Source organism: Crocuta crocuta, unplaced genomic scaffold (genome assembly GCF_008692635.1).
Source record: "Crocuta crocuta isolate KB4526 unplaced genomic scaffold, BGI_CrCroc_1.0 scaffold124, whole genome shotgun sequence".
NCBI classification, from domain to species: domain Eukaryota; kingdom Metazoa; phylum Chordata; class Mammalia; order Carnivora; family Hyaenidae; genus Crocuta; species Crocuta crocuta.
In genome coordinates this window covers 1,731,185-1,755,113 of record NW_027551573.1, presented here as the reverse complement: position 1 = coordinate 1,755,113, position 23,929 = coordinate 1,731,185, and the positions used below count along the sequence as shown (strand labels likewise).

The following is a 23,929-nucleotide window of genomic DNA, read 5'->3' as shown; positions in this document are numbered from 1 at the left end:
TTCCCAGGTGTTGGAGTCGCATTCTATCCAGCTCTCCCCACAAGCTTTTAAATAGAAAAGGATTTTGTTCTTAAAAATAACAGTGGGGAGAGGTAGGGTTCTCAGGCGATGGTGGGAACTTAGGGACACTGACCACATTTGTTGACTTCAAAACCAGCCTTGGCAGAAGCAGGTGGGGCTAGAACGATGGCGCTACTGCCCCGCCCCCGAGTCCGGGCCTGCGGGAGCCTGGCGAGTGGCTGGCAACGCTTCCTCCGGCTTCTCCTCCTGGCTCTCCTCGGGAATCTCCTCCTCCGGGATCTCCTGCTTCTCGGGAATCTCCTCCTCCAGGATCTCCTTCTTCTCCTCTGGGGTCTCCTTCTTCTCCTCCGGGATCTCCTGCTCGGGAATCTCTTCCTCTGGGATCTCCTGCTTCTCCTCTGGGGTCTCCTTCTTCTCCTCCGGGATCTCCTGCTCGGGAATCTCTTCCTCTGGGATCTCCTGCTTCTCCTCTGGGGTCTCCTTCTTCTCCTCCGGGGTCTCCTTCTCGGGAATCTCCTCCTCCGGGATCTCCTTCTCCTCCTCGGGGATCTCCTTCTTCTCCTCCGGGATCTCCACCAATAGGATCTGTTCACCGGGATCTGGACCTGGGCTCATGCGGATCCGCACCGAGTGCTCCTCCGGCCCGGCCGCCCCCTCCCCGCCTTCCTCGGGCCTCTCAGGGGCAGCAGGTGGCGGTGAGCTGGGGGTGGGGGGCTCTGGTGGCGCTGGCTGCTCCTGGGGGGCAGGTCCCGCCTCTCCTGCAGCCTCTTGCGAGCTCTTGGCCTGAAAAGCAGAAAGGGTGATTGGTGAGGCAAAGAATATCAGACACTCCTTGGGGGGGGTGGGTCTCAGAGGGGTCTTGGGGGGTCTTGCACACCTCCCTGTTCCCCTTTCTCGGACCCCCAAGGAGGAGGATGGCAGAGCACTCAGGGTCTCCATCTAATGGATGGGAAGGGAGGGGTTGGAAGGCATCCAGATTATTTGGTAGACACAAAGTATATTATGGGGAAGTTTAGGAATTAAAAGTCCTGGCTGGATTTAGCGAAGATCTTGGGGATATTTTCGGTCTCTGTTGAGGGGCGGGGCTGGAAGCCAGAGTGAGGCTGCAGGTTCAAGCCCACCCCTGTGCCACTGAGGTAGGAGAGGCTGATGCCAGGAGGGAGAACCACCAAGCCTTTGCAAAGTGGAGCCAGCAGCCCCGTCCACTCCAGTTACCGGGCTGGGTCCTCCTGGATGAATGAGACAAATTCTAAGCAAACAACGTAAAAGGCTGAGACGGCGGAAGCAGCTGCGGCCTGGCCCCCTTTCTGGAAGTCTCGAAGGTTGAGACCCCTCCTCCCCCAGGAGAAGAATGGTTCACTTCCAGAGCATGACAGGGCCCAAGAGGGGGCTCCCTCGAGCATCCTTCTATGAACGGACCCAAAAGAATCACGGGGAGGTTGGCCAAGTGCTTCGCCAGGTTCAAAATGCCTTTAAAAAGATATCCAAAGGTATCTGCGTGGTTCGGTCGGTTAAGCATCCGACTTCGGCTCGGGTCATGATCTCACGGTTCATCAGGCTCCGTGCTAACAGCTCAGAGTCTGCTTCGGATTCTCTGTCCCCCTCTCTCTGCCCCTCTCCTGCCCATGTTCTTCGTCTTTCTCTCTCAAAAATAAATAAATATTTAAAAAAATAAGATATCCAAGGTATCCTGCTTCCTCTACACAGTGCCATGTGGCAACCATGAGTAATCTGCATCTCAGAAAGTTAGAGGAGCTTCCCCAGATCACAGCCCCGGTGGTGACAGAGCTGAGATTCTGATCCGTATCTTTGGATTATTACTTAAGAGCTCCTTGCATTCTGCCATTCTGCCATGATTGTTCTAAAATTGACTTTTATTAGAATTCTCATGCAAATTTAATTCACATCTCCAAGCTGCCTGGGTAAAAAGCTGCTACTCAGGAGCCATCAGCCCCATTTCGATAGAGCCTTTCACTATACTGAGAAGAGCCTTGGGGCTCATGTCTGCTCAGTCCCATGCAGCAGCCAGCACTAAGGACCCAACTTGCTGGTTTGACCTTGACCCTGGTACTCTGTGAGCCAGGCAATCATATCTGTCCTCAGTCTGGGGCCATGGGTGGCTGTATCTTGAGAAGATATGGAACCCCAGGGAGCTTTGATGTCAATCCCCAGACTCCAGGTATCAAAAGATCTCAGGACAGGACCCCTGGACTCTGGAAGGGACCCCTGGATTGAGACTAAGTTCCCTAGGCTCCATTTCTTTTCCTTCCTTCCTTCCTTTCTCTTTCTTTTCTTTCTTTCTTTCTTTTTCTTTCTTTCTTTCTTTCTTTCTTTCTTTCTTTCTTTCTTTCTTTCTTTCTTTCTTTCCTCTCTCTCTCTCTTTCTCTTTCTTTCAAGTTTTATTTATTTTTGAGAAAGAGAGTGCACACAGGGGAGGGGCATAGAGCGAGGGGGACAGAAGATCCAAAGCGGGCTCTGCGCTGACAGCAGTGAGCCCAATGCGGGGCTTGAACTCATGAACCGTGAGATCATGACCTGAGCTGAAGTCAGACGCTTAATCAACTGAGCCCCCCAGGCGCCCCCTTCGAGTCCTGTCACGTGGACCGCAGCCCCCTCCCTGCCGCGGAGCTCCTGCCTAACCACGGCTCCTTCCCAGCAGCCTCCCTAAAGGACAGTCATGAATAGTCATAATTAGTGCAATCATTCTAATTGGCATTTTTGGCATTAGTCACAGCAAAGAATCCCAGAACTAATTTTAAAATTCCCTTCAGATTTCCAAGGACGGGAGGGGGACAGTTGGCACAGTGCCTGTGGGCAGGGTTTTTTCCTCTTCAAATCTTTTCAAGTGTCACAGACACAGATCTTCCCTATGAGGACATCACTGCCATCTGGGGAGGGACGTTCCCTGCCCACACCCGCCGCTCCTACCTCTGCGAGCGCCAGGACTTCCGGTGGGAGGACGGCCGCCCTCAGCCCAGGCAGGGGGCCTGTCTCGCCACCACAGTCAGCGGCTCACAAGTGCCGCGTGATCCCATTCTGTCCAGTGACAGTGAGCCCCGGGACTTTTGCTGGAATCCCGGGGAAAGAGGGACGTTCTGTCGGCGCTGCTCAGCCAGGAGGATGTAATCCTAGCGGCCTTGTGACCAGAAGCCATCCCCGAGGAAAGCAGGAATGACAGAATGGCAAAGCCAGTCCCCTGGGCATCGTCTGAACTCCAGGATCCAGCCTTGCCTGACCTTTCCAGCTATCCGACCCCATCAATTCCCTGTTTTCTTAAGCTAACGTGAGCTGGCACCGTGACTTGCATCCCTGTCACGTGCGACCCAATGAGTCCTGACTGGTGTAAGAAGGGGGAGAGCCTCCCCGCTCTCTGAAGCACCCCGGCCCTCTCACCAGGGACACCAGGGGATGGGGTCCCGACCACAGTACCTGTTCCAGCAACTGCTGCTGCCTTGCCGCTGCCTCCAGCGCAGCCAGTTCTTTGAGCCGCGCCCTCAGGTGGGCAAGCTTGCCAGCTTTTGCCCCCTTGGCGCCCATCTTCCCTGCTACGGCCAGGGCGGCGTTGAAGAGCTTGGGGGTGCCTGCCCGGGGAGGAAGGATTAACACGCTCTTCTCCTTGGGCTTGTTGTTATTTCTCAGCATGCGCCTGAAAGAAAGCAGCGTCCGCCAAGGTCACAAGCACGCTCTGGGAGAGAAGCAAGCGCATAGAATCTACTGGGTTGTACGGCGGTGGTGGTTTTGGTTAGCGGTCTGTGAGGAAGCACGGCGCCCAGTGCTCTATGTGTCGCACCTCAGTGAAAGATCAGAGCAACTAGGACGACGACATGCGTTTGTTGTCTGTACCGTAGAGAGGAGGAAATGCAGGCTCAGAGGGGTTGAGTAACTTTTCTGAGGCCACACAGGAAATACTGAATGTCACCATAACATACGGACTCGGAAATAGGAAGCTCCGCTGAAAAAAAGACCCAAAGCATTTCCCTCCTCCTCCTTTTGCTTCCTTGTCATTTTACCATCCTTGCCCTCGCCCTGTCCATACTGAGTGTCTGTATGTGTCAGGCCCTGTGCTCAGTCCTTTACAGGCACTCTTCGGTGACCCCTGAAAACCCCCCTCCTGGCGTTCATGCCTCTGCGCGATCCATCCCCTTGAGGGGTGAGTGGGACCTGTGACTTGCTTTCAGCCAGCGGAATACAGCAGGGTGATCAGACACCAGCTGTGGGAATATGTCACATGGGACTGTGACCTCTGTCCCTCACTGGCTTCGAGGAAGCAAGTGGCTGTGTGGGGGAGGCCCATGGGGCAAGGACCAAGGGGAACTGAGACCCTCAGTTCTCCAGCCACCAGATAGTGAGTTCGGTTCACAAGCAAGTGACCTTGGAAGCAGGTTCTTCCCCAGGGGACACGAGATGGGACTCCGCTCTGGCCAGCATCTTGATTACAGCCTTGCAGCTGACCCACCAAAGCCACCTCTGACCTCTGACCCATAGAAGCTCTGAGGTCATCGGTGCGTGTGGTTTTAAAAGATACCGAACATGAAAACAGATAACTGATGTACACCGTGTCATTTAAATCTCACAGAATCCTCCTCACAGAGAGGCCCTATTCTTCTCCCTTATTTCAAATAAAGATGTGGAAGGCCAGAGGGTTAAGAAAATTTCCCAAGGTCACACGGTGAGGAAGTCATGGGGCCGAATTGAAACCCAGATCTAGGGGCGCCTGGGTGGCTCAGTCGGTTAAGCATCCGACTTCGGCTCAGGTCATGATCTCATGATTCGTGGGTTCAAGCCCCGTGTTGGGCTCTGCACTGACAGCCCGGAGCCTGGAGCCTGTTTCGGATTCTGTGTCTCCCTCTCTCTCTGCCCCTCCCCAGCTCATGCTCACTCGTTCTCTGTCAAAACTAAATAAAAACTTTAAAAATAAATAAATAAAACCCAGATCTAAATGCAGTATGCCACCCTGCTCTCTAACTAAGGATAGAACCTTCCATCAAACAGAGCCCCAGCCTTTGAGAGGGAATTTTTCACGCTACAGATATGTGATGAGTGGTTTGGCTCAAGAACAAATGAATTTCGTCTGCAAGCTAGTGGGCCTAGACTCCTAATTGGCAAATTCATTCACCAGGGCTCCAGAAAAACTTGTTTGTTTAAAAATGAGGCCCTTACTGGCTGCCTATCTAATCAGAGGCAATGGATTTAAATTGTGCATATTGATATTAATTGCCCAAGACTTGCATTTTCCGGCTGGGGCTCCCCCAGGAGAACACAAACACGATAATTCATCAGAGGCCTCTCCGTGCCTGGCACTGTCACCTGTGTTATTTAGTCCATAATTCACAGCATGGCAGTCTGTGGGAAGGCTCAGCGTGGCACAAAAATGACACAGAAGAACTACCTGTGGGACCTTTTCTAATTGCGTTTAAGGAGCCTTCTCTCTTTTGAGGCACTGAGCTGGCTTTTGGGACATTGCCAGATTAAGGAGATTCAGCCTCACTTTCTGACGAGGCGCTTTCCTATAAGTAGGATCGCACATTCGCCCCTGGGAAAGTAGCAGGCATCAGACCTTTTTTGCCCCATTTCTTGGAGCGGCCAAGCCGGCGAGCTGAGCACTTCACTTCTTTGGGGCCTCCGGTCCCCCATCTGCCAGGCAGGTAGTTTAGACAGAATCCCGCACGTGGCTCTCACCATGCAGACGTCCCCAGGCCCTGTGGTTCTCAGATAGCATCTTTTCCTTTGAAGGGCAGAGCTCACACACGATCCCCTGCTCTGTCCTCAATCTTATATGTGCAGAGACCAGCCTCTCCGATGAATCTCGTGCCACAGCTCTGTCCCAGGGCCTCTGTGCTGCAAGGCCCGTCAGCAACTCCTCCTTTCTCTGGCTGCTCCCTGCCCCCACCCCCCACTGGGCCAGCCCCCCAGCCCCTCGGCCCCTCAGCCTTCTCTAGCACCGGGTGCTGGGTGCAGACACAGGCTCACCACACAGGGTCAGGAGCCTCTGCGGGACGCTAACTGACTTGCCACACCCTCAGAGAACCTAGGCAAGGAAATGGGTGGCTTTCTGGGCCTTGATGCCCTGCTGGAGGGGGAGGGGAGGGGAGAGGGACCTGGCGCCCGCTTTCAGACATAAACAGTCATTTCCAGTATTGCTGGTAGCGTCGCTCTGCCGAGTCCCTGCAAATGCGGGGCCATTGTTTCTGGGCAGACACGGGGTGAGGTTTCTGCTGGCCTCTCGTGACATTTTCATCGACTGATAGTACTTGTGCGTGTTTCTGTTGAAAGACATCTTACATAATATACACTTGATTCATTGGCATTGAACTTGTGACCAACAGCTCTGAAAGTCATGGCGGAGCAAAGCTGGTCTAACCCCGTGTTCTCTGCAAGGCCCATCCCAGTCCTCCTGCCCTGGGGAACACAGCCGGCTCGTCAGCATTACGCTTAAGAGCATTTTAAACAGTGAAATCACCAACAAGGGCTACAAAACTGTGAAAACGGCAGCACTAAGCAGACCACAAAAAGACGCTTGCTTACAAGTGTTCAGATGCTTACGAGCTGAAACAATACAGCAGAGCATCACCTTGTCCAACTTCCACCCGGCACCAGCGCCTCGGGCCACTCAAAGTGTTCACTGCACTGCGCGTGTCCACAGATTACCGGGAACACCCAGGAGTGCTGATTTCGAGGTTACAAATAAATTTTAGTGAGTAGGTGAGTTGCAAACACAGAATCACAAATTCTGACTAATGAGGATTGACTCTACTTCCCGGTTCCTCAGGAGATGGAGGAAATGGGCAGATTTGGTGGGAGAAGTTCAGACAGACCAGCCTTTGGAAGGGCCCGGGGGCTTCCCTAAGAGCGAGCAGGCAAGCTGAGTCACAGGACGGCCTCCTTCCTCAGGGGACCCCATCATCCTGCGTGTATTACGCGCTAACATCAACATAGCATCCACTCACCTGGGGTCACAGAAGGGGTTTTGTCAAAACCTAAGTAACGTCAAGTGACTTGTCCATATAAAACCCTACATAGCTCCCGTCTCCCTCAGAATAAAACCCAAAGCCACTGCGAGGTGTCACCTGCAAGGCCCTACCCAATCTCATCCCTTGACTCCTCCCATCCCATATGAAGTTACTCTTATTTTCTTGCTGGTCCACACACACACTGAGCCCGCTCCCCACACAGAGTCCTTGCACATGCTGTTCCCCTCTGGCTGGAATGCTCTTCCCTGCAAGCAGTCCCGCTCATGCTTTCCTTCTGTGCAGGTATAGGCTGAAATCCCACCTTCCTCAGAACGGTTTTTCCTGGCCAGCTTATCTCAAATAACACCCTCCATCACTTCTGTCTCCTCAAGGTCGCTTTGTGTCTCTTCATAGCCCTGTCCCCAGCCAGGGACATCACATTATCATTCATTTCTCCATCCTTGGTCTCCCCTATTAGAATGCAAGCTTTATTTGGTCCCTGCTATATCCCCAGGGCCTAGAACTATGTACTCAATAAATTATTGTGTGCTACAAGTGGAGGTAGTTTATTTATGGTGTCGTTTCATAGAATGAGGTAGAAAATAGGAATATATGGTAACAGGTGACGGAGGCAGAACTGGATATACAGATTTAAAAAGGCTTTATCCAATGGGAAAATTATAGAGCAGATTTCATGGATAAAGAGGAACAGTTATTAATATTCACTGAGCTTTCCCACGTGCCAGGCACCTTCCTGGAGACATTGATATACACTATTATTTTACTGTGTTTCCCAACAACACAATGGGGGGTGTTACCCTAATTTTACAGAACTGCTGAAAACTGAGATCCAAGAAGTTAAGTAACTTCTCTAGAGCCACGCTCTACAGCGTCTTCTCTAGAGCGTCCGTACCTCACACGGACAGGGGTTTCACCCTATGGTTTCCCCAGGATGTTGGGGATTTTCTACCACACCCTGCCACCTCCATCACTCAACTTAAAACCTGATCTTAAGGGTTTGAAAACAAACAAACAAACAAAAAAAAAACCGCTTTTCTAAAAACTTACCAATTCTTCAAAAGTACAAAACACAGGTATATGAGGTCGCTCGCAGCAGCACTGTTTGTAATGGCAAAATATTGGAAATGGCCTAAATGCTCATTCATAGGAATGGTCTGTGAGCATCGGAGAAATGAGGATGCTGTCCGTGGCCTGACAGAGAAGGCTTCCCAGGATTTGTTGTCATGTGAAGAAAAACAAAGTGCAAAAGAAAGTCTACAGTATGCTGCCTTTTGTGTGAGACAGAAAGGAAAAGAAAATATTCATCGATCTGCCCATTTCTGCAGCAGGAAACACATTAAGGAAGCAGCAGAAACTAATGAGCCTGGGCTTCTATCAGGCCGGGGGGCATCAAGTGGGGGTAGCTGGGGCAGCGTCCAGGCATCCCATTTTGTTGCATTATGACTTTGGGTGCCATGTTAATGTTTGATATGTTCAGAACAACAAAAAATCAACAAGGATTGGGGCTGAGAGGAGTCACAAAAAATGCAAACCGAAACACAAGAACCTGTGTATTTCATATGAACAGAACGGCCACACCAAAGAAAGAAAAAAGAAATGAATCCAAATAACTCTGAACAGAACACTCACATCATAGGCACTTGGGCTAAGGACCAAAGGAATGGCACCAAATGTTGAATTCTGCTGAGAAGGCTTCCCCCCAGCCCCCACCCCAGGGCTATGGGAAAGCAATTCTGAAACTGCTTTCTCTATATTGTAGGACTGAACAAAAGAATTAATGTAATGAGGGTAAAGAGAGCCAGATTTCTTAGGGCTGGAGAAGGAATTTATCAAATATGGAAAAGGAAAGATTAGAAGGATTTCCGTGGTGTTAGACTGAAATCATTAGATACATACAGATACAGATACAGACAGAAAAATAGATGTTGATATATACACAAATCTATAAATTTATCTTTTAAATAAGTTTTTATTTTTGAGAAAGAGAATGCAAGTGGGGGAGGAGCAAAGAGTAAGAGAGAGAATCCCAAGCTGGCTCCACACTGACAGCAGCAAGCCTGACATGGGACTCGAACTCACGAACTGTGAGATCATGACCCGAGCTGAAGTCAGACCCTCAACCGACTAGCCACCCAGGCGCCCCTACACTTATTTATATATATTTGCATTTATACATACAGGTGGGTACGTGGATGTATTTCCTAGCTCTTCCCACTTCCGGGCCTAGGCACCCTGGTAGCAGTGAGCACACGGGGTGCTCAAATGTTGGTTTCTAAAAACCATTTCCACCTACAAGGAATCACAGCTCCTTGGAGAAATGGCTATTTCCAGAGATGTGGCAGGGAAAGTACAAGATGACCCCAGAGTATCTATTGTGGCTGAAGAAAGTGCTATTTTGGGGACATTACAAAGAGTCACAAGAACAAGCCTGAAGAGGCACCTGCCGGCCAAATCTAGAACAATTTGAACACCAAAATAGTGATCGTAACATGATATGTATGGCACAAAACAAATCCATATTGGTATAGATAAGTGAATAAACCAATAAATGGGAATGAAGAGAAAGCTCTTCCTTACAGTAGAATGCTCACTAATAAATGTAGAAAGCACGATATGTAGGAGTAAGAAAATTACCATTTCGGGGTGCCTGGGTGGCTCAGGTGTCCAACTTTGGCTCAGGTCATGATCTCACAGTTCGTGGGTTCGAGCCCCACATCAGGCTCTGTGCTGACAGCTCAGAGCCTGGAGCCTGCTTCCGATTATGTGTCTCCCTCTCTCTCTGCCCCTCCCCCGCTCACATTGTTTTTCTCCCAAAATAAACATTAAAAATTTTTTAAAAAGAGAAGAAAAGAAAATTACCATGCAGCAACCACGGCGGCAATCACTGGTTTGGCAAGGCGCCCTCAGCGGGTGTTAGAAGTAACAAGCAAAGGCTTGATGGGAAACAGGGGGTCCAGATAGCCTCAGAGTGACTCCCCACTAATTACTTATTAATCACAAAGAGAAAAATGTTAACTTTATAGAGTCCTGAGACCTTAACCAAGTGATGGAAGAGAAAATCATCAGTACTACTGGGAGAATCCAGCATCCCATATGCCGCACTAAGAACACAATGTCCATTTTGTTTTGTTTTGTTTTGTTTTGTTTTGTTTTGTTTTGTTTTAAGTAAGCTCTATACCCAACATGGGGCTTGAACTTACAACCCTGAGAACAAGAGATGCGTCCTCTACTGACCAGGACAGCCCGGCGCCCCCACAACATCACTTCTGAGGAATTCCTGCCCCTAATGAAGAACCTGATGGTAATCATGAGAAAGCATTAGAACATCTGCTAAACCTAAACAAAGGGACATTCTACAAAATAACCGGCCTGTCCTCTTCAAAGTCACTAATGATGGGAAAGGCTGAGGAACCATCCCAGATCGAAGGAGACTGTAGATACAAGGCAATGTAATGAAGCAGGTGGTCCTCCACTGGATCCGGGAATAGAAAAGACAGGAAAGGCCATAAAAGGCACGACTGGGACAATCAGTCAAATTTGAAGATGGATTAAGGATGAGATAATAGCCTCATTTCAATACTGAATTTCCTGATTTTGATAAAGGTACAACGGTTATGTAAGTGAAAGTTTTAGTCTTTAAGAAGTGCACACTGAAGTGTATACGGATTTTTTTTTTTAATTTTTTTTTTAATGTTTTATTTATTTTTAGGAGAGAGAGAGAGACAGCGTGAGCAGGGGAGGGTCAGAGAGAGAGGGAGACACAGAATCTGAAGCACGCTGCAGGCTCTGAGCTGGCAGTCAGCACAGAGCCCGACGCGGGGCTCGAACCCACAAACCGCAAGATCATGACCTAAGCGAAAGTCGGACGCTTAACCGACTAAGCCACCCAGGCGCCCCTAAGGATTTTTTTTTTAATAAAAAAAATGTACCTGGCCTTCTTCCGGAGTAACTTCTGAGACTCGGGATAATGCACCAAAATTTCATTCAGGTCCTTCTTATCCAGAATGAAGAGGTTGGTGAACCCGTGGGCGACCACATTGGCCGTGCGCCGATTCCCGCCACCAACAGCCAGCAAGCTGGGGCACAAAAGGGAGGGAGGTGAGATGTGGCTGTGATCCCACTGAAGTGCTCCTCTCCACCCGCTGCCCGGAGCATGGTGGCCCCACACGGGTGAGAGCCAGGGCCCACCCTGCATGTCAGCATCCACAGCCTTTGGGGACGAGGTCCCACCCGCTGGCCACCCACCCCTCCGCGGGGGCCCAGGTCCCCTCATCTCACCCCAGTGCCCCTCTGACCTTATTTCTCCAAACACGGATCCAGCCTTCAGCGTCACCAGCACGGCCTTCCCATCGGGGCCACCCAAGACCTGCACCTGTCCCGCCTGGATGATATACATCTCTCGGCCTATCTCCCCCTGAAACAGAGAAGGGGTGAGCCCTCTGCCCTTGCCCAAAGTGACCATAAAGGCAGCAGGGCTGGGCCCGGGGGCTGGTGGCACAGCACGGAGGAACGTGCTTGGGGTGCTTGGGGCTTGGGGCTTGGGGTGTGGTGCGGGGCCAGTCGCTTCCCCTCTGGGGCCTCAGTCTCCCCATCTGTGGACTGGGGAGAGTAACCACCCCCAGCCTGCCTGACAGGGTGACGTGGGGAGTTAGTGGTGTGATGAAAAGGAAAATGCTAGGTATGCAGGAGGTGCAGGTGCAATGGCATTCTGCAAGCCCCCGCCCCCCCAATGATATGTTCCAGTGGAGGGCCCGGAGGCATGGAAAGCCCAGCAGTGGTCTGTACAATAAGCCGATATCTGCCCAGCACCCACCACTTCAGGGGCTCGGTAAGCACTGGCTAATCGGAACAGCAACAAGACCAACATCAATAACGTTGTCCGGCACTTGTGCAAAGGTCGCCTGTGCAGGCACTGCTCTAAGTGCTTTATGGCTGAGCCTACTTAATTGCCAACAGCTCTGGGGCAGGAACTCTTTGCCCGAGGGCACTAAGCTAGGCCAGGGGAGAGCAGGGGTTTGAACCCAGACTGTCTGGTTCCAGACTTTATGGTTGTTGTGGGTTGAACTGTGTCCCTCCCAAACTCCCTTGCTGTAGTCCTAACCCCAGCTGCTCAGAACATGACCTTCTTTGGCAAGAGGGTCATTGGAGATGTAATTAGTTAAATTTCTTTCTTTTTTTTTTTTTTTAGTGTTTATTTATTTTTGAGAGAGAGAGAGACAGAGCAAGTGTGGGGGATGGGCAGAGATAGAAAAGGAGACACAGAATCTGAAACAGGCTGTGCTGACAGCTCAGATCCTGACACGGGGCTCGAACCCATGAACTGTGAGATCATGACCTGAACCAAAGTCAGACATTCAACAGATTGAGCCACCCAGGCGCCCCTTGTAATTAGTTAAATTTCTTTTTTTTTTTTTTAGTGTTTATTTATTCTTGAGAGAGAGAGAGACAGAGCAAGTGTGGGGGATGGGCAGAGATAGAAACGGAGACACAGAATCTGAAACAGGCTGTGCTGGCAGCTCAGATCCTGACACGGGGCTCGAACCCATGAACTGTGAGATCATGACCTGAACCAAAGTCAGACATTCAACAGATTGAGCCACCCAGGCGCCCCTTGTAATTAGTTAAATTAAGATGAGGCCGGACTGGAGTTGGGTGAGCCCATCATCCAATATGACTGGTGTCCTTATACAGGTGACACTTGGACACACAGACAGGTATACAGAGAAGACGACATGAAGTGACCCAGGGAGGGGACAGCCAAGGAGAGAGGAGCAGATCCTTTCCTCACAGCCCTGAGAAGGAGCCAACCCCTACCAACACCTTGATCTTGAACTTACAGCCTCCAGGACAGTGACACAATGCATTTCTGTTGTTTAAGCTGCCCAATCTCTGGTCTTTTGTTACAGCAGCTGCAGCAAACTAATGCAATAATCTTAATCCCAAATTAAAACAAACAAACGAATGAACAGCTTGCTTTGGACTGCATCGGAAACTCCCAGGCCTTCTGCTGCCCCATTTTCCTGAAAGGAAGACCAAGAACCTGGGAGCAGTTTCATCTACACAGTCAAGGAACTGCTTCTCATTAGGCTGCTCACTTTCCTTTTCTGGAGCAAAGCCTGAGGCACACCTGAGTTCAATGCCAAACAACCCGGGAGCCCTGGGGTCAGCTCACTGGTGCTGGAACCCATGTCCCTCCTGGCAATTCCTCTCTTCCTGGGTTTGCAAACCCCTGGGCCTTCAAAGGCACCCCCTTAGCATACCTTCTGGCAGGCAGATCCGCTATAAACCCTAGGCCACCTTGCAGTGCCCGGACCACTCACCTTCTTGCACACGTAGTCATTGGGCAGGTAAACGACAGAACGAAGCCGCTTCAGCATGTCAAAGATCAACTGTCGGTCACAGCCCTGTCCCCAAGAGGACGGGGAAAGAATGCTCGTTTAGAGGAGGGTGTGGGCTTGGGGCTCCCCAGAACCCTGGGGGTGAGGGTGCTAGGTGGGCCATACCTGGAAGAGAGCCACTTTGCTGACAATGTCATAGTTCACGTCGATGGCGAGGTCCAGCCGCATCTTGTCTGGGAGCTGCACCATCAGTTCTGACTCGTCTGCAAAGGAGATCCTGGCAGTGGTCGGGGGCACATCCAGGCCTCTACCCCCAGCGCCCCACATGGGGCCCTGCCGCACCATTCCTCTGCTACCCAGAACCACTCTATACTGGGAGAGTACCCTCTCTGGGCCTTTCGGATGCCAGTCCCTCTGCAGGGAACACCCTCGTGTACCTCCCTGATTAACTTCTACTCATCCTTCAGAACCCAGTGCTCCTCCAAGAAGCCTTCTCTTGAGATGCCCACACCCGCTATTATGTCTCCAGGCTGTAGCACGTATCACACCGTTTACTGCAGTGGTTTGTTAATGCCACTCGGTCCTCCTCACACTCAAAGAATGTTAGCAAGAACGAAAGTATTTCGAACACTGTTTTTACAGAGCTTTTCAGAGATGGTTTTATCAAATCCTCCCAGCAACACAAGAGGTGCCCACCTTATAGAAAGGGAGGCTCAGTGACTTGCTCAGAGCCCAGGGGAATGGAACTGGGATCCCAGCCAGGCCGTGGGGCTCCAGGGCCTGTCCTAGGAGAGCGGGGTTGGGCGGGGGGGGAGACTCAGTCTATTTTTCCCCATGATGGGTCTGCAGTGCCCAGCAGAGAGCCTGGCACAGAATGCATGTCGGTACCAGGGACAAGAAGGGCACAACCTGACCCCAATCCCGATGCCCCTCCTACTCCGCCACAATTATTAACGGGCTCAAGTGCTGATCTGCATGACCCTCAGCAGATCAAAGCCCTCTCTGGTCCTTAATGTGCATCCTTGTGAAAGGGGACAATGATTCAGATGTCATGAGTTTATCGCTGACACAGGACGGGGCAGTGGGTGTGAATATGCCTCATGTAGAGTGCGTGCACGAGCCATGGAGGCTAACGAGGGTTGTACCACTCAGTATGCACAGATCTGACAACACCCTCAGCTCAGGAGGCCTTGGGGCTGAAGCGTGGCTTCGTCAAGGCCAGAGGGAAGCTCACGGATGCAGTAGGGCTTTAATTAGCTGAGAGTTGAGAGGGCTCTAAGGCACACAGTCAGTGGCCCTCAGGCTTGTCAGGGGCCTCTGAAATGATGTCTAAGCTCTGAAAACAAAATGACTAGCTCCCAAAGATCAAAAAGAAGCTAGAAAAAAAATTGTAAATTAACTAACATATAAGTAGCATATTCAAATTTCATGAAGGGTTCCATTTAGAATTCACAAAATCTTCACTACCTTTGACAACCACGGACACATTAAGGTTCTCCCACTTTGCAAGAATTACTGGGCGCACCCTGTCACTGACCAGGAGGCAGAAACAGTGGTGAATGAAATGCATTTGGTTGTAGCCAAAGTATTTCAGAAGCAAAGCTTAACACCAAAAAATTGGCACACAATATATGCGTATGTGTGTACATGGAAAGAGAAAGCGAGAGGGGTCTTCCTTCTCTCTTGATTCCAACTGTACATCTAGCTCTGAGGGGGGATGCACTTCAAGGCAGGTGAAGGGGGGGCAGAACGTGCAGAAGACAAGGCTCTCAAGTCTTCAGGGGTCTCCTGACAGCCCAGCGTGAGCCACTTCACAGGCCTCCCTAGGCCCCTCTCACTTAAGTAAGTGTTCAGGACCTCAGGGACACAGGGTCAAAGGCAGGGACCAGAAAGGCAGGGCCGCGGGAGGAGGTGGCCACGGGGTAACTGCGTGGTAGCCGGGGCACCAAGTCTTACCCAGCATGCCTTGGGACTGCCAGGTGTATTCATACCAGGTCTTGACACGGTTCTGCACGGACCTGGGGATCCTGTAGAAGTTCATGTACTTCACTGTGCTGTCCATGCAGCTGCGGTAGTAGGTCTGGCCTGCGGTGGCGGCCCCCACCACATCTCTCATCTAGGGGCGGGGGGAAGAGTCAGGGGTCAGAGGGGGGCTCTGGGGACATGCGTCCTGGGCGTGTTTACACAGACCAGGGGCACTCAAGGAAGGGGGATCAGGAGAGAGGGAGACCCATGTCCACACACAGAGACAGGGACTGTCTGACAGGGGAAACTCCTTCTCCAGGGTGGACATGGGATGGGAGGGCCCCTAGGGCCCCACCAGGACGAAATGCCCTGCCAGGCTGGGCTGATTCCAGTAGGACATGGTCTCTTGGCACCAGACGCCACTTTGAACTTCCCGGAGGAAATAACCCGGTGTGCCGCCCCACGGGGCAGGGCCCCTAAAGGCAATTCTGAGGCCGGCTGAGCGTGGCCCCATGCACTGAGTAGAATATGAGATGCATCCCCAACGCATCAGACACTCCCAGGGTTTCTCTCCAAGAGAACAGCTCAAATCCTCAGCCTCTGCAGAAAGCCATTCAGCCCAGCTCTCCAAAGATACCCCAAAGGGACTGTCATTTCAAATGGAAGCAACAGCAGAGAAGAATGGGAGCCAGACCTCCGCCACCATCCCCTTCACCAGCAGGCCCCAGGGCTCCAGCCTCCTGACTCAGGGTCCCGTGCTCTCTCCCAGACTTAGTCCAAAAGGAATGGCCACAGATGGCGACGTCTGTGGCAGCAGTGGGAAGGAGATGGGTCCCGCCGGCAGGTGCGTGGCAAGCCAGACCAGGGACCCAGCTACCTGTCCGATCATCACAGAGAAAGCGAAGACACCCGTGAAATAGTTCAGCCCCTGGAAGATGATTTCAAAGAGCGTTCTGGGGTCAGGGAGCCCACCAATGGTGATGAGGGTCTTCACAGCCCAGTAGTAACAGCGAATGTAGCTGAAGAAAGAAGAAGGGGACCATGGTAAGCAAAGGCCCCACCGTGCTGAGCCTGGGTGGCCTGCTCGGACAGATGTGCACTGTGCAAAAAAGAAGATCCTTATACCTTCTAACTGCAAGGAAAAGAGCTGCACACGTGCAGAGCACTCTGCACTTTCTGGAGCATGTTCACAGATGCTATCTTGCTGGGTTGTGGCTCTGCCCCAACCCTGCAGAGGCATGGTGTCACCCCCATTTACAGATGTGGAAACTGAGGCTCTGGGAGATTGCTCAAAACACTTGGCAGGAGGCTAGACCAGGGCCTTCTGACTCCTGATGCCTGGGCTCCCTCAATATTCTTTCAATTTCTACAAACTTCCCTTGGCCATTCCGCCATGTTGGTTCATGGAAAGCAAGAACAACATTGGACTCGGAAGATACCTTGACTACCTTTTCTGATCCTCTCCCTTGCCCAACCATTTTCCAGACAGGGAAACTGAGGCTCCCCAAGGGAAAGGAAACACTTAGGGTCACCAGCTGGCAAGGTCTAGAGCTGGAATTAGAACTCAGGTTGTCATCTGCTTCTCTGAGCTGTCACCCCACTGTTGGTAACCCCTCTACACAGGCATATGATCCAGGGAAGGGAGGTATGGGTGACGGGGCCCTACTGGGTGGTAAAAGGTATGGGAGATGCCCCAAGCTTATCTCATTATCACCGAGAAGTAAGAGTCCCTCATACAGCTGTTCACACCTTCAGGCTGTGCCTTCCCAGGGGTTAGCAATGGGTGAGGTCAACAGGGCAATCCCAGCTGGCTTTCCTGTCTTCCTACCAGGGCACCCAGGAGGCATCCAGCACCTGCCCTGGCTCCCGCGTCCTGATACACCCACACTTTCAAGTCCCTGCACAGCTCCAAAATCAAGACATCATCCAGCTAGCAAGTCATCCAGTGTGAGGATGACCCCAAACGGCTCCTCCCACCAAGCTCCATTCGCCAGCTTGTTATGCACAGTCACGGTTAGAACGTGGGCCCTGGAGCTGGACTGCCCCGGCTCAAACTCAGCTCTGCCGCTTCCTGGCTGCAGAACGCGGACAAATCACTCAGTCTCAGCAAGCCTCAGCTTCTGTCTCCCAAAATGGGCACGATGGCTGTGAAGCATGCTTCACAGGATGCCCGCGAGGACGAAATGAGGTACTAGAAGAGCGCCTGGCCCCTGACGGGCTCTGGGTACATGTCAGCGACCACAGCCGTCACTGTTGCTGGTGCCCGCCACATGCCTGCAGTGGGGAACAGACCTGCCTGTGTCCTCAGGAAGCTCACCCCCTAGTGGGGCAGGCAAGAAGTCGTGCAGTGAGCGCAGGGAGAGGAAGACAAGAGGTTGTTGGGAAGTTGGGGCGGGGGAGGGGGTGTCTGCCTCTGACTACTAGCTACAAGGCCTGGGGCGGGGCTCTGGGCAGCCCTGTTCCTCATCCCCACCTGGTACCCAGAAATCCCAGGACAACACAGGCCTCCCCTGTTAAGTCCTCCATCATACCGGTCCTGGCCACCAGAGGGCGCAGCCACAATAAGCACAGACAGTCAAGCTCTGGCTGGGAGCTGTGGGGGGGCTGCTGGGCCACCAACAGAAAGGCGACAGGAGCAATGTCCCCATTGAAGTCCTTGTGTCCTATGGGGGCCCCTGCATGCTCCAGACCAGAAAGAAGCAGAGCAGGATGAAGGGCCCAGCTCTGTGGGAACTTGGGTCCTCACGCCGCTGGCCCATAGCAGACTCAACAAATGGTCACTATTTTGTAAGTGACTATTACCGAGGGTATTGGACTTCCTTGACTATTTGTGGGTTTTCTGCACATACTGAGGGTTCCCTGCACATACTGAGGGTTCCCTGCAGGATTTCATTTGGAGAAGAGTACTGTGGCCAAGACAGTGCGCCCCTTCCAAGGTCCCTGCAGAAGGGAGTCCCAGGCAGCCGTCCCCTGCCCTCCCCCTCCCTGCTTGCCACTCCATCCCAGGCCTGCCCATGATGGGCCTGCCAGGCCCGCTCCTGGGACGTGGGGTTTCAGCTTGTTGGGGCACAAACCCCTTTGATGGATGGAAATGGAAAGCTAGCAACCTTCTCCTTAGGGAAGCCAGCAAGTTCTCAAAATTGAACTCCAATTTCCAGGGTTGGGAGAAGGACCCCCTTATATTTCTGGGTCCCAGGTTGGGAACCCCTTTCCTGGCATGTCGGCTTCCCCATATGAATGAGCATAGCTAGGAAGTGGTCACTGACATCCCTCCAGGTGTGAGCTGGACGTGTTACACACATTAGTTTATTATTCCTCCCAAGAAATCTGAATACAATACTATCCTCATGCTGCAGAGGAGAAACTGAGTCTCTGAAAAGGGAAGGGTCTCAACTAGGGTCACTGAGTGAACATTTCAGTGAACAGCTTCTGTTCTTCCCTCCCCTGGCCTCCTGACCCTGGCCGCCTGTGCCCTGGACCTCCAGGTTTACACCCCTGGTCCGACCTTGTGGGCTTCTGGTTTCCTTCCCACACTGCCCTCCCTTCTCCCGACCACAGAAACCCTTTGTCTGGGCCTGTTGTGCTCCCCTAACTGGCTCCTCCGCTCCCGTCCCCTCTGTCTGTCCCCACCTCGGCCATCACCAGCAGAGTCCTCCTTCTGAGATCCCCCTGGGTCCTGTCATCCTGCTTAAAAGGTTTCGAGGCAAGAGGTAAGAGGGTAACTGCGCTAGCTTTCTATATCCATCCGAACTTTAAAAATGTNTCCAACTCTTGACTTCAGCTCAGGTCATGATCTCAGGGTTTGTGAGTTCGAGCCCCACATCGGGCTCTGTGCTGACAATGCGGAGCCTGCTTGGGATTCTCTGTTCCCCCCTACCTCTCTCTCTGCCCCTCCCTGCCCCCCCCAAAAAAAACTTTTTAAAAAATGTGGCAGCATATGGGAACTCTCTGTACTTTCCCAACAGTTCTTCAGTAAACCTAGAATTGCTCTAAAAACATAGTGTACTAACTAAAATAATAATTTTTTTATCTTAAAAATGTTCACATCCTAGGCGTTGCGATCTCCCCTTAGGAATTTAGTGTGAGAAAACAATCAGGCCAGAGGACAAAGATTCATATGCAAAGATGCGCACGTGGCATCACGTGTCAGACGGAAGAACTGGAAACACATTCCGCGCCCAAAGATCACGGAACGGTTGAAGGGAGTCCGGCCTCTCTGTATGGGGAGGGATGGATAGTGGCTTGGAAATAATTCACTGATGGGCAAATATGCATATTATGCTATTCTATATCCCTGTGGGTGACATATTTTTCCACATTTTCACATTTCTAAAATTGGGATGTATCTTACAATCTATGTGTACATTTATTGTAATATGTCTTTTCTTCCAAAAGGCCATGTTGACTCAATATTGTGTCAAAGAATTAACTGCATCTTAGAACCAAAGAAATACAGTAAACTATGTTCCTGATCTTTCTTTCTTTCTTCTTTCTTTCTTTTTTTTTTTTTTTAAGTAGAGGCTTCATGCCCAGCATGGAGCCCAACATGGGGCTTGAATCCACAAAGTTGATATTAAGACCTGAGCTGAGATCAAGAGTCAGACATTTATTCAACTAAGCCACCCAGGTGCTCCCTGATCTTTCTTTTATAATCAGAATAAATATATATGAAACAAAGAACAGCAAAAAAAAGGACCCTGCATTGGTCGCCCATTGCCTAAAACTATGCCATCCAGTAAAAATATGATGCGACCCACATAAATGTAATTTAAAATTTTCTTCCAGTTGCTACTTTTTTGCTAAGTAAAAAGAAACAGCAGAAATTAATTTCAGTAATGTTTTTTAGTCAACCCTAAATATCAAAATTAATATCATTTTGAGACGTAGCCAGTATTTTAGACATTAGTAATAAGGCAGTTGACATACTTCTTCATGTCTTCCGAACCTGTGTGTATTTCACATCTGTCACAATGCGTTTCAAGCACTTGGTGGCCCCATGTGGTTAGTGACCACAGTATTAGACCATCCTCTCCACCACACAAGATAGCCCCAGTGCCCTTACGCCACCATTTTGCAACTCCACACCTTTCTATGGGCTGCTCCCTCCCCCAGGGGTTCTCTGTCCCTTCCCTCCACTTACCAAGGCCAAAGTCAAACTTAACATTTTGGAATTGACTGTCCCATGCCAACTTCCCCACACCTCTCCAGCACTGGGCAGATGCTAAGCCAGTTAAGACTGTTGCCACACTGCCAGGGTTCAATCCAGCTCTTGAATTTACGAACTCACTGTGTGACCTTGGGAGATCACTTCTCATCTGTTACCTCATCTGTGAAATGGAGCTGATGACAGTACCTATCTTGTGTACTGGAAAATTACTGGAAGGATTAAGTGAATTAGTAGGTTAAGTACTTCAAACGGTACATAACAAGTGGTGTCCGTTCTAAGTGCTTGTCGCTATTATTCGTAGCAGTACCATTGCCATCGTCATTATTTGAGCATGTCCCACAATGCATGGCAGCTCTCTGGACTGGCAAGAAGGTTTTGCCTTGTTTGCCAGCTCCTGTGTGGCTAGTGATTAGCCAGGAGGCAATGTCGAGAAGTATGCTCTGGCCTCCTTCCCCCTTGGCCATGACCATGGGGCAGAAGAGTAGATGCACATGTGAAGTGAATTTGCCAACTCTACTACACTTTGGGAGGCTGAAAGGATCTTTCTAGCAAGTCCTGTTCATGTCTGTGCTCCCCTGGGCCCTGGCAGGTGCTCTGGAAATGTTTTTTTTAGTGAGGACGTGGAGACATGGTCCTCAAACTTGATCATGTCAATGGTGCCTGGGGAGCAAGGTGGCCTCAGTCACATGGCAGCGATGGGACTCCTTTCCAAGACTCTTAGGACTGTGAATTACGGCCCCAGGAAGAAGACTGGCTCACCTGTTTCCCACACCATCGTAAACCCAGTGAGTGGAGGCGAGGCCCTGATAGGCTGATGCCCAGTAATACAGACATGAGTTCACGTGCAGACTGTAGAGCAGGTAAGCCGTGGTCCTGATCACCCTGTGAAAGAAGGAAAAGCATGAACATGTGGCAGGAAGGGTGGCCATGACTTCTCACCCCAAGGGCAGGGACTGCTGGGAGCAAGTCCGCCTTTACCTCCCCCGACGCCCACCTCACACATCCCCCTGTTGGAGCTTCACAGCCCTGCCCTGCCTGGCAGGATGAACACCTGGCTGCTGGGAACCAGCCAGTGGTCGGACTGGGCCAAGCAGATGCTCTTTTGAGACTGCGCCAGCTAGGGACGGCGGTGTGGGAACAGCCAGTTGTCAAGGACAGGGGCTGGAATGATCCCGAGTTCCATGTGCAGACAGGTCTGGGGGAGTGAAGGACCCGAGGGGGACGTACCCTCAGAGAGGGGCAGAGAAGGGACAGATGTGTGAGGAGAAGTGTCACTCCGCGAGCGATGCGGAGAAGCTTTGTCCCCGAGCGCGGCCTGGCTGGTCTTGTGCCCCGTTCTCAGACATCCAGGAGGTGGCCGCCATTCCCCCATGTTTGAGCTAGATTGAGGGGCCCAGTTCCCGGAGCTGAGACCAAAATGAGGCCCGGCTCCCAAAATGCACGGGTGAGCCATGCATCTGAACCTATGTGTGCTCTCCTCACAATTGGGGGAAACGGGACATTCCTGGTTCTCTAAAAAAACAAACATCCCTTCAGAGAAGGGCCAGGAAAAGGCCTGGCTTCCGGTAGCGCTGGGGCCTGCAGGGCCACGGGAGCTCAAAAGGAGAAGAAATGTGAGTAGAGAATGCCTAGCTCCGTAGTTGCTGCAAACAGCCTGTGGTGTGTGTGTGTGTGTGTGTGTGTGTGTGTGTGTGTGTGTGTGTGTGTGTGTGTGTGTGTGTGTAGGGCGTCTCACCTGTAAACGTATGCTTTGCTGAGGATGGATTCCAGGCGGCTGTTAAATTCAAAGAAGGCCATGTACTGAAAAGGAGAGCAGAGCGTCAGGACAGCCCGCGCCAGTGGGTGGCGCTCTACCTCCTGCCCGGTCCCCAGAACGGAGGGCTGTCTCTGCAGCGCCCCCCAGAGGAAGCCAGAGAGTGAGCATTCCAAACCAGGGGTCCGAGGCCCTTTGAGGGGTGGGAGCCAGGAACTCCTTGTACCAGTTTGCTGGAGACCGTGCAGAAATCACACCCGGTCATGTTCTCACAGTCTGCATGTGGGTCAGGGGACGCCCAGACTTCTGAAGCCTATCATGTAAGTTTTAGGGGTACGTGCATCTCAGGTTAAGGACCCCGTTTTCAATGTTTGCCTATAAAGGAAGCCATTTTATCAGGAAACAGCACCCCTAATGCCCCTTCCTTAGATCCTTCAAAGGCTTCTTTCTAATCTTCTTCCTGTCTTCCGAACTGAAGCTTGAAAAGCTTGAGTGACAGGCCCCAGGGCACAGGAGCCAGGCAGAAATAAAAGTAGAACAGTAACCGTTCTTTACTGAGCACCTTTGAGGACCGCACTTTACATACATCACCCTTTTTACCTATTGGCACGTGTTGTCATTCTCCTGTTACAGAGAGGAAGGTGGTACTCAGAGAAGTTGAGCCACCTGCCTGAAGCACACAGCTGCTGGCTGACAGAGCCAGTATTCGAACCCCGATCATCCTCAAAGCTGCAAGCTCCTTCCATCACGTGACACTGCTCACGTGTTGTCTGACGCTGGAAAACGGCAGTGAGGGAAATTCCCTGCGGGATGCGCCGGCCATCCTCCAGGTGCCCATTCCAGCGTCCCTCCGGAGTTTGCACGGATGCAGGGAGCTGTGGGCTTGGATCTCTCTCCCCTTAGGCTCAGAGTTTTGTCCAGACTCGGGCTAAACATCAGGCCGCCGAGCGACGCACGCTCACTACCACCACGCGAACCCAGGGATGGATCCCGCCGCCACGTGTGGGGTAAAACTTGGCTGTGGACCCAGGCTCCCTTGCTCAGCTGTCTGGCTCTAAAGCAGCTGCCTCTGCAGCCCCCGGGGGCTGGCGTCAGCTAGGACTGGTGCCGCTTCCAGTTTTCTCCTGTCTCGTGGCAGCCAGGGAGCTCAGCAGCAGCGGCTATGCTCAGTTCCAGCAAGATGTGCTTTCTTTTCATCGGGGCACTTGCTTGCTCCCTATTTCCTCCGCCCCGTTTCTCCAAGTTACTGAGGTCATTGTGTTTGCCCCTTTTGTAAATTCCCTCGTTGCTGTTTTGGGGAAGAGACCATAGTATCAAGTAAGGAGAGAGCTGAATTTAATGGGTCTGCCAGAAAAACCCATTTGGGGGGTCCCACGTGCTCTGACTGGCTGTCTACCCCAGTCACATTAAAGGACAGTGACCAGGTCTCCACTTTACCCTGTGTCACCTCTCACTGGGACACAGGACACTTTGCCCCAGAGGCAGGAGGGATGGCTGTAATGACACCGAGCAACAACCAACAAGGAAACAGGTATGGGTCTGCATGTGCAAACCTCTCCTGGGCACTACCTCGCTCCTGTGCCCTTGGGCTTGTCACTCAAGCTTCAGTGGCCCCATCTTCAGATGCAGACCCTCATACAGCAGAAGTTCCTCTGTTGTGTTTCTATAATTACTGAAGGCATAGATGGTGGAGACAGTCGGCCTGGGTTCGAAC

General features: G+C 51.6%; 1 protein-coding gene across 1 annotated transcript in view; it reads right to left on the bottom strand.

The window, feature by feature from the left end:
• Positions 1-139: 139 nt before the first annotated feature.
• The window catches only part of CNGB1 (cyclic nucleotide gated channel subunit beta 1), a 72,181-nt gene continuing 48,391 nt past the window's right edge, over positions 140-23,929 (bottom strand). Inside the window, exons 24-33 of the mRNA XM_077751247.1 lie at positions 22,198-22,262; positions 21,222-21,344; positions 16,173-16,314; positions 15,287-15,446; positions 13,496-13,593; positions 13,313-13,396; positions 11,288-11,406; positions 10,922-11,068; positions 3,451-3,667; positions 140-804 (exon numbers count right to left, since the gene is read on the bottom strand). Of these exons, the coding sequence (XP_077607373.1) occupies positions 193-804; positions 3,451-3,667; positions 10,922-11,068; positions 11,288-11,406; positions 13,313-13,396; positions 13,496-13,593; positions 15,287-15,446; positions 16,173-16,314; positions 21,222-21,344; positions 22,198-22,262 (1,767 nt within the window). The 3' untranslated portion in view covers positions 140-192. The remainder of the gene's footprint in view (positions 805-3,450; positions 3,668-10,921; positions 11,069-11,287; positions 11,407-13,312; positions 13,397-13,495; positions 13,594-15,286; positions 15,447-16,172; positions 16,315-21,221; positions 21,345-22,197; positions 22,263-23,929) is intronic.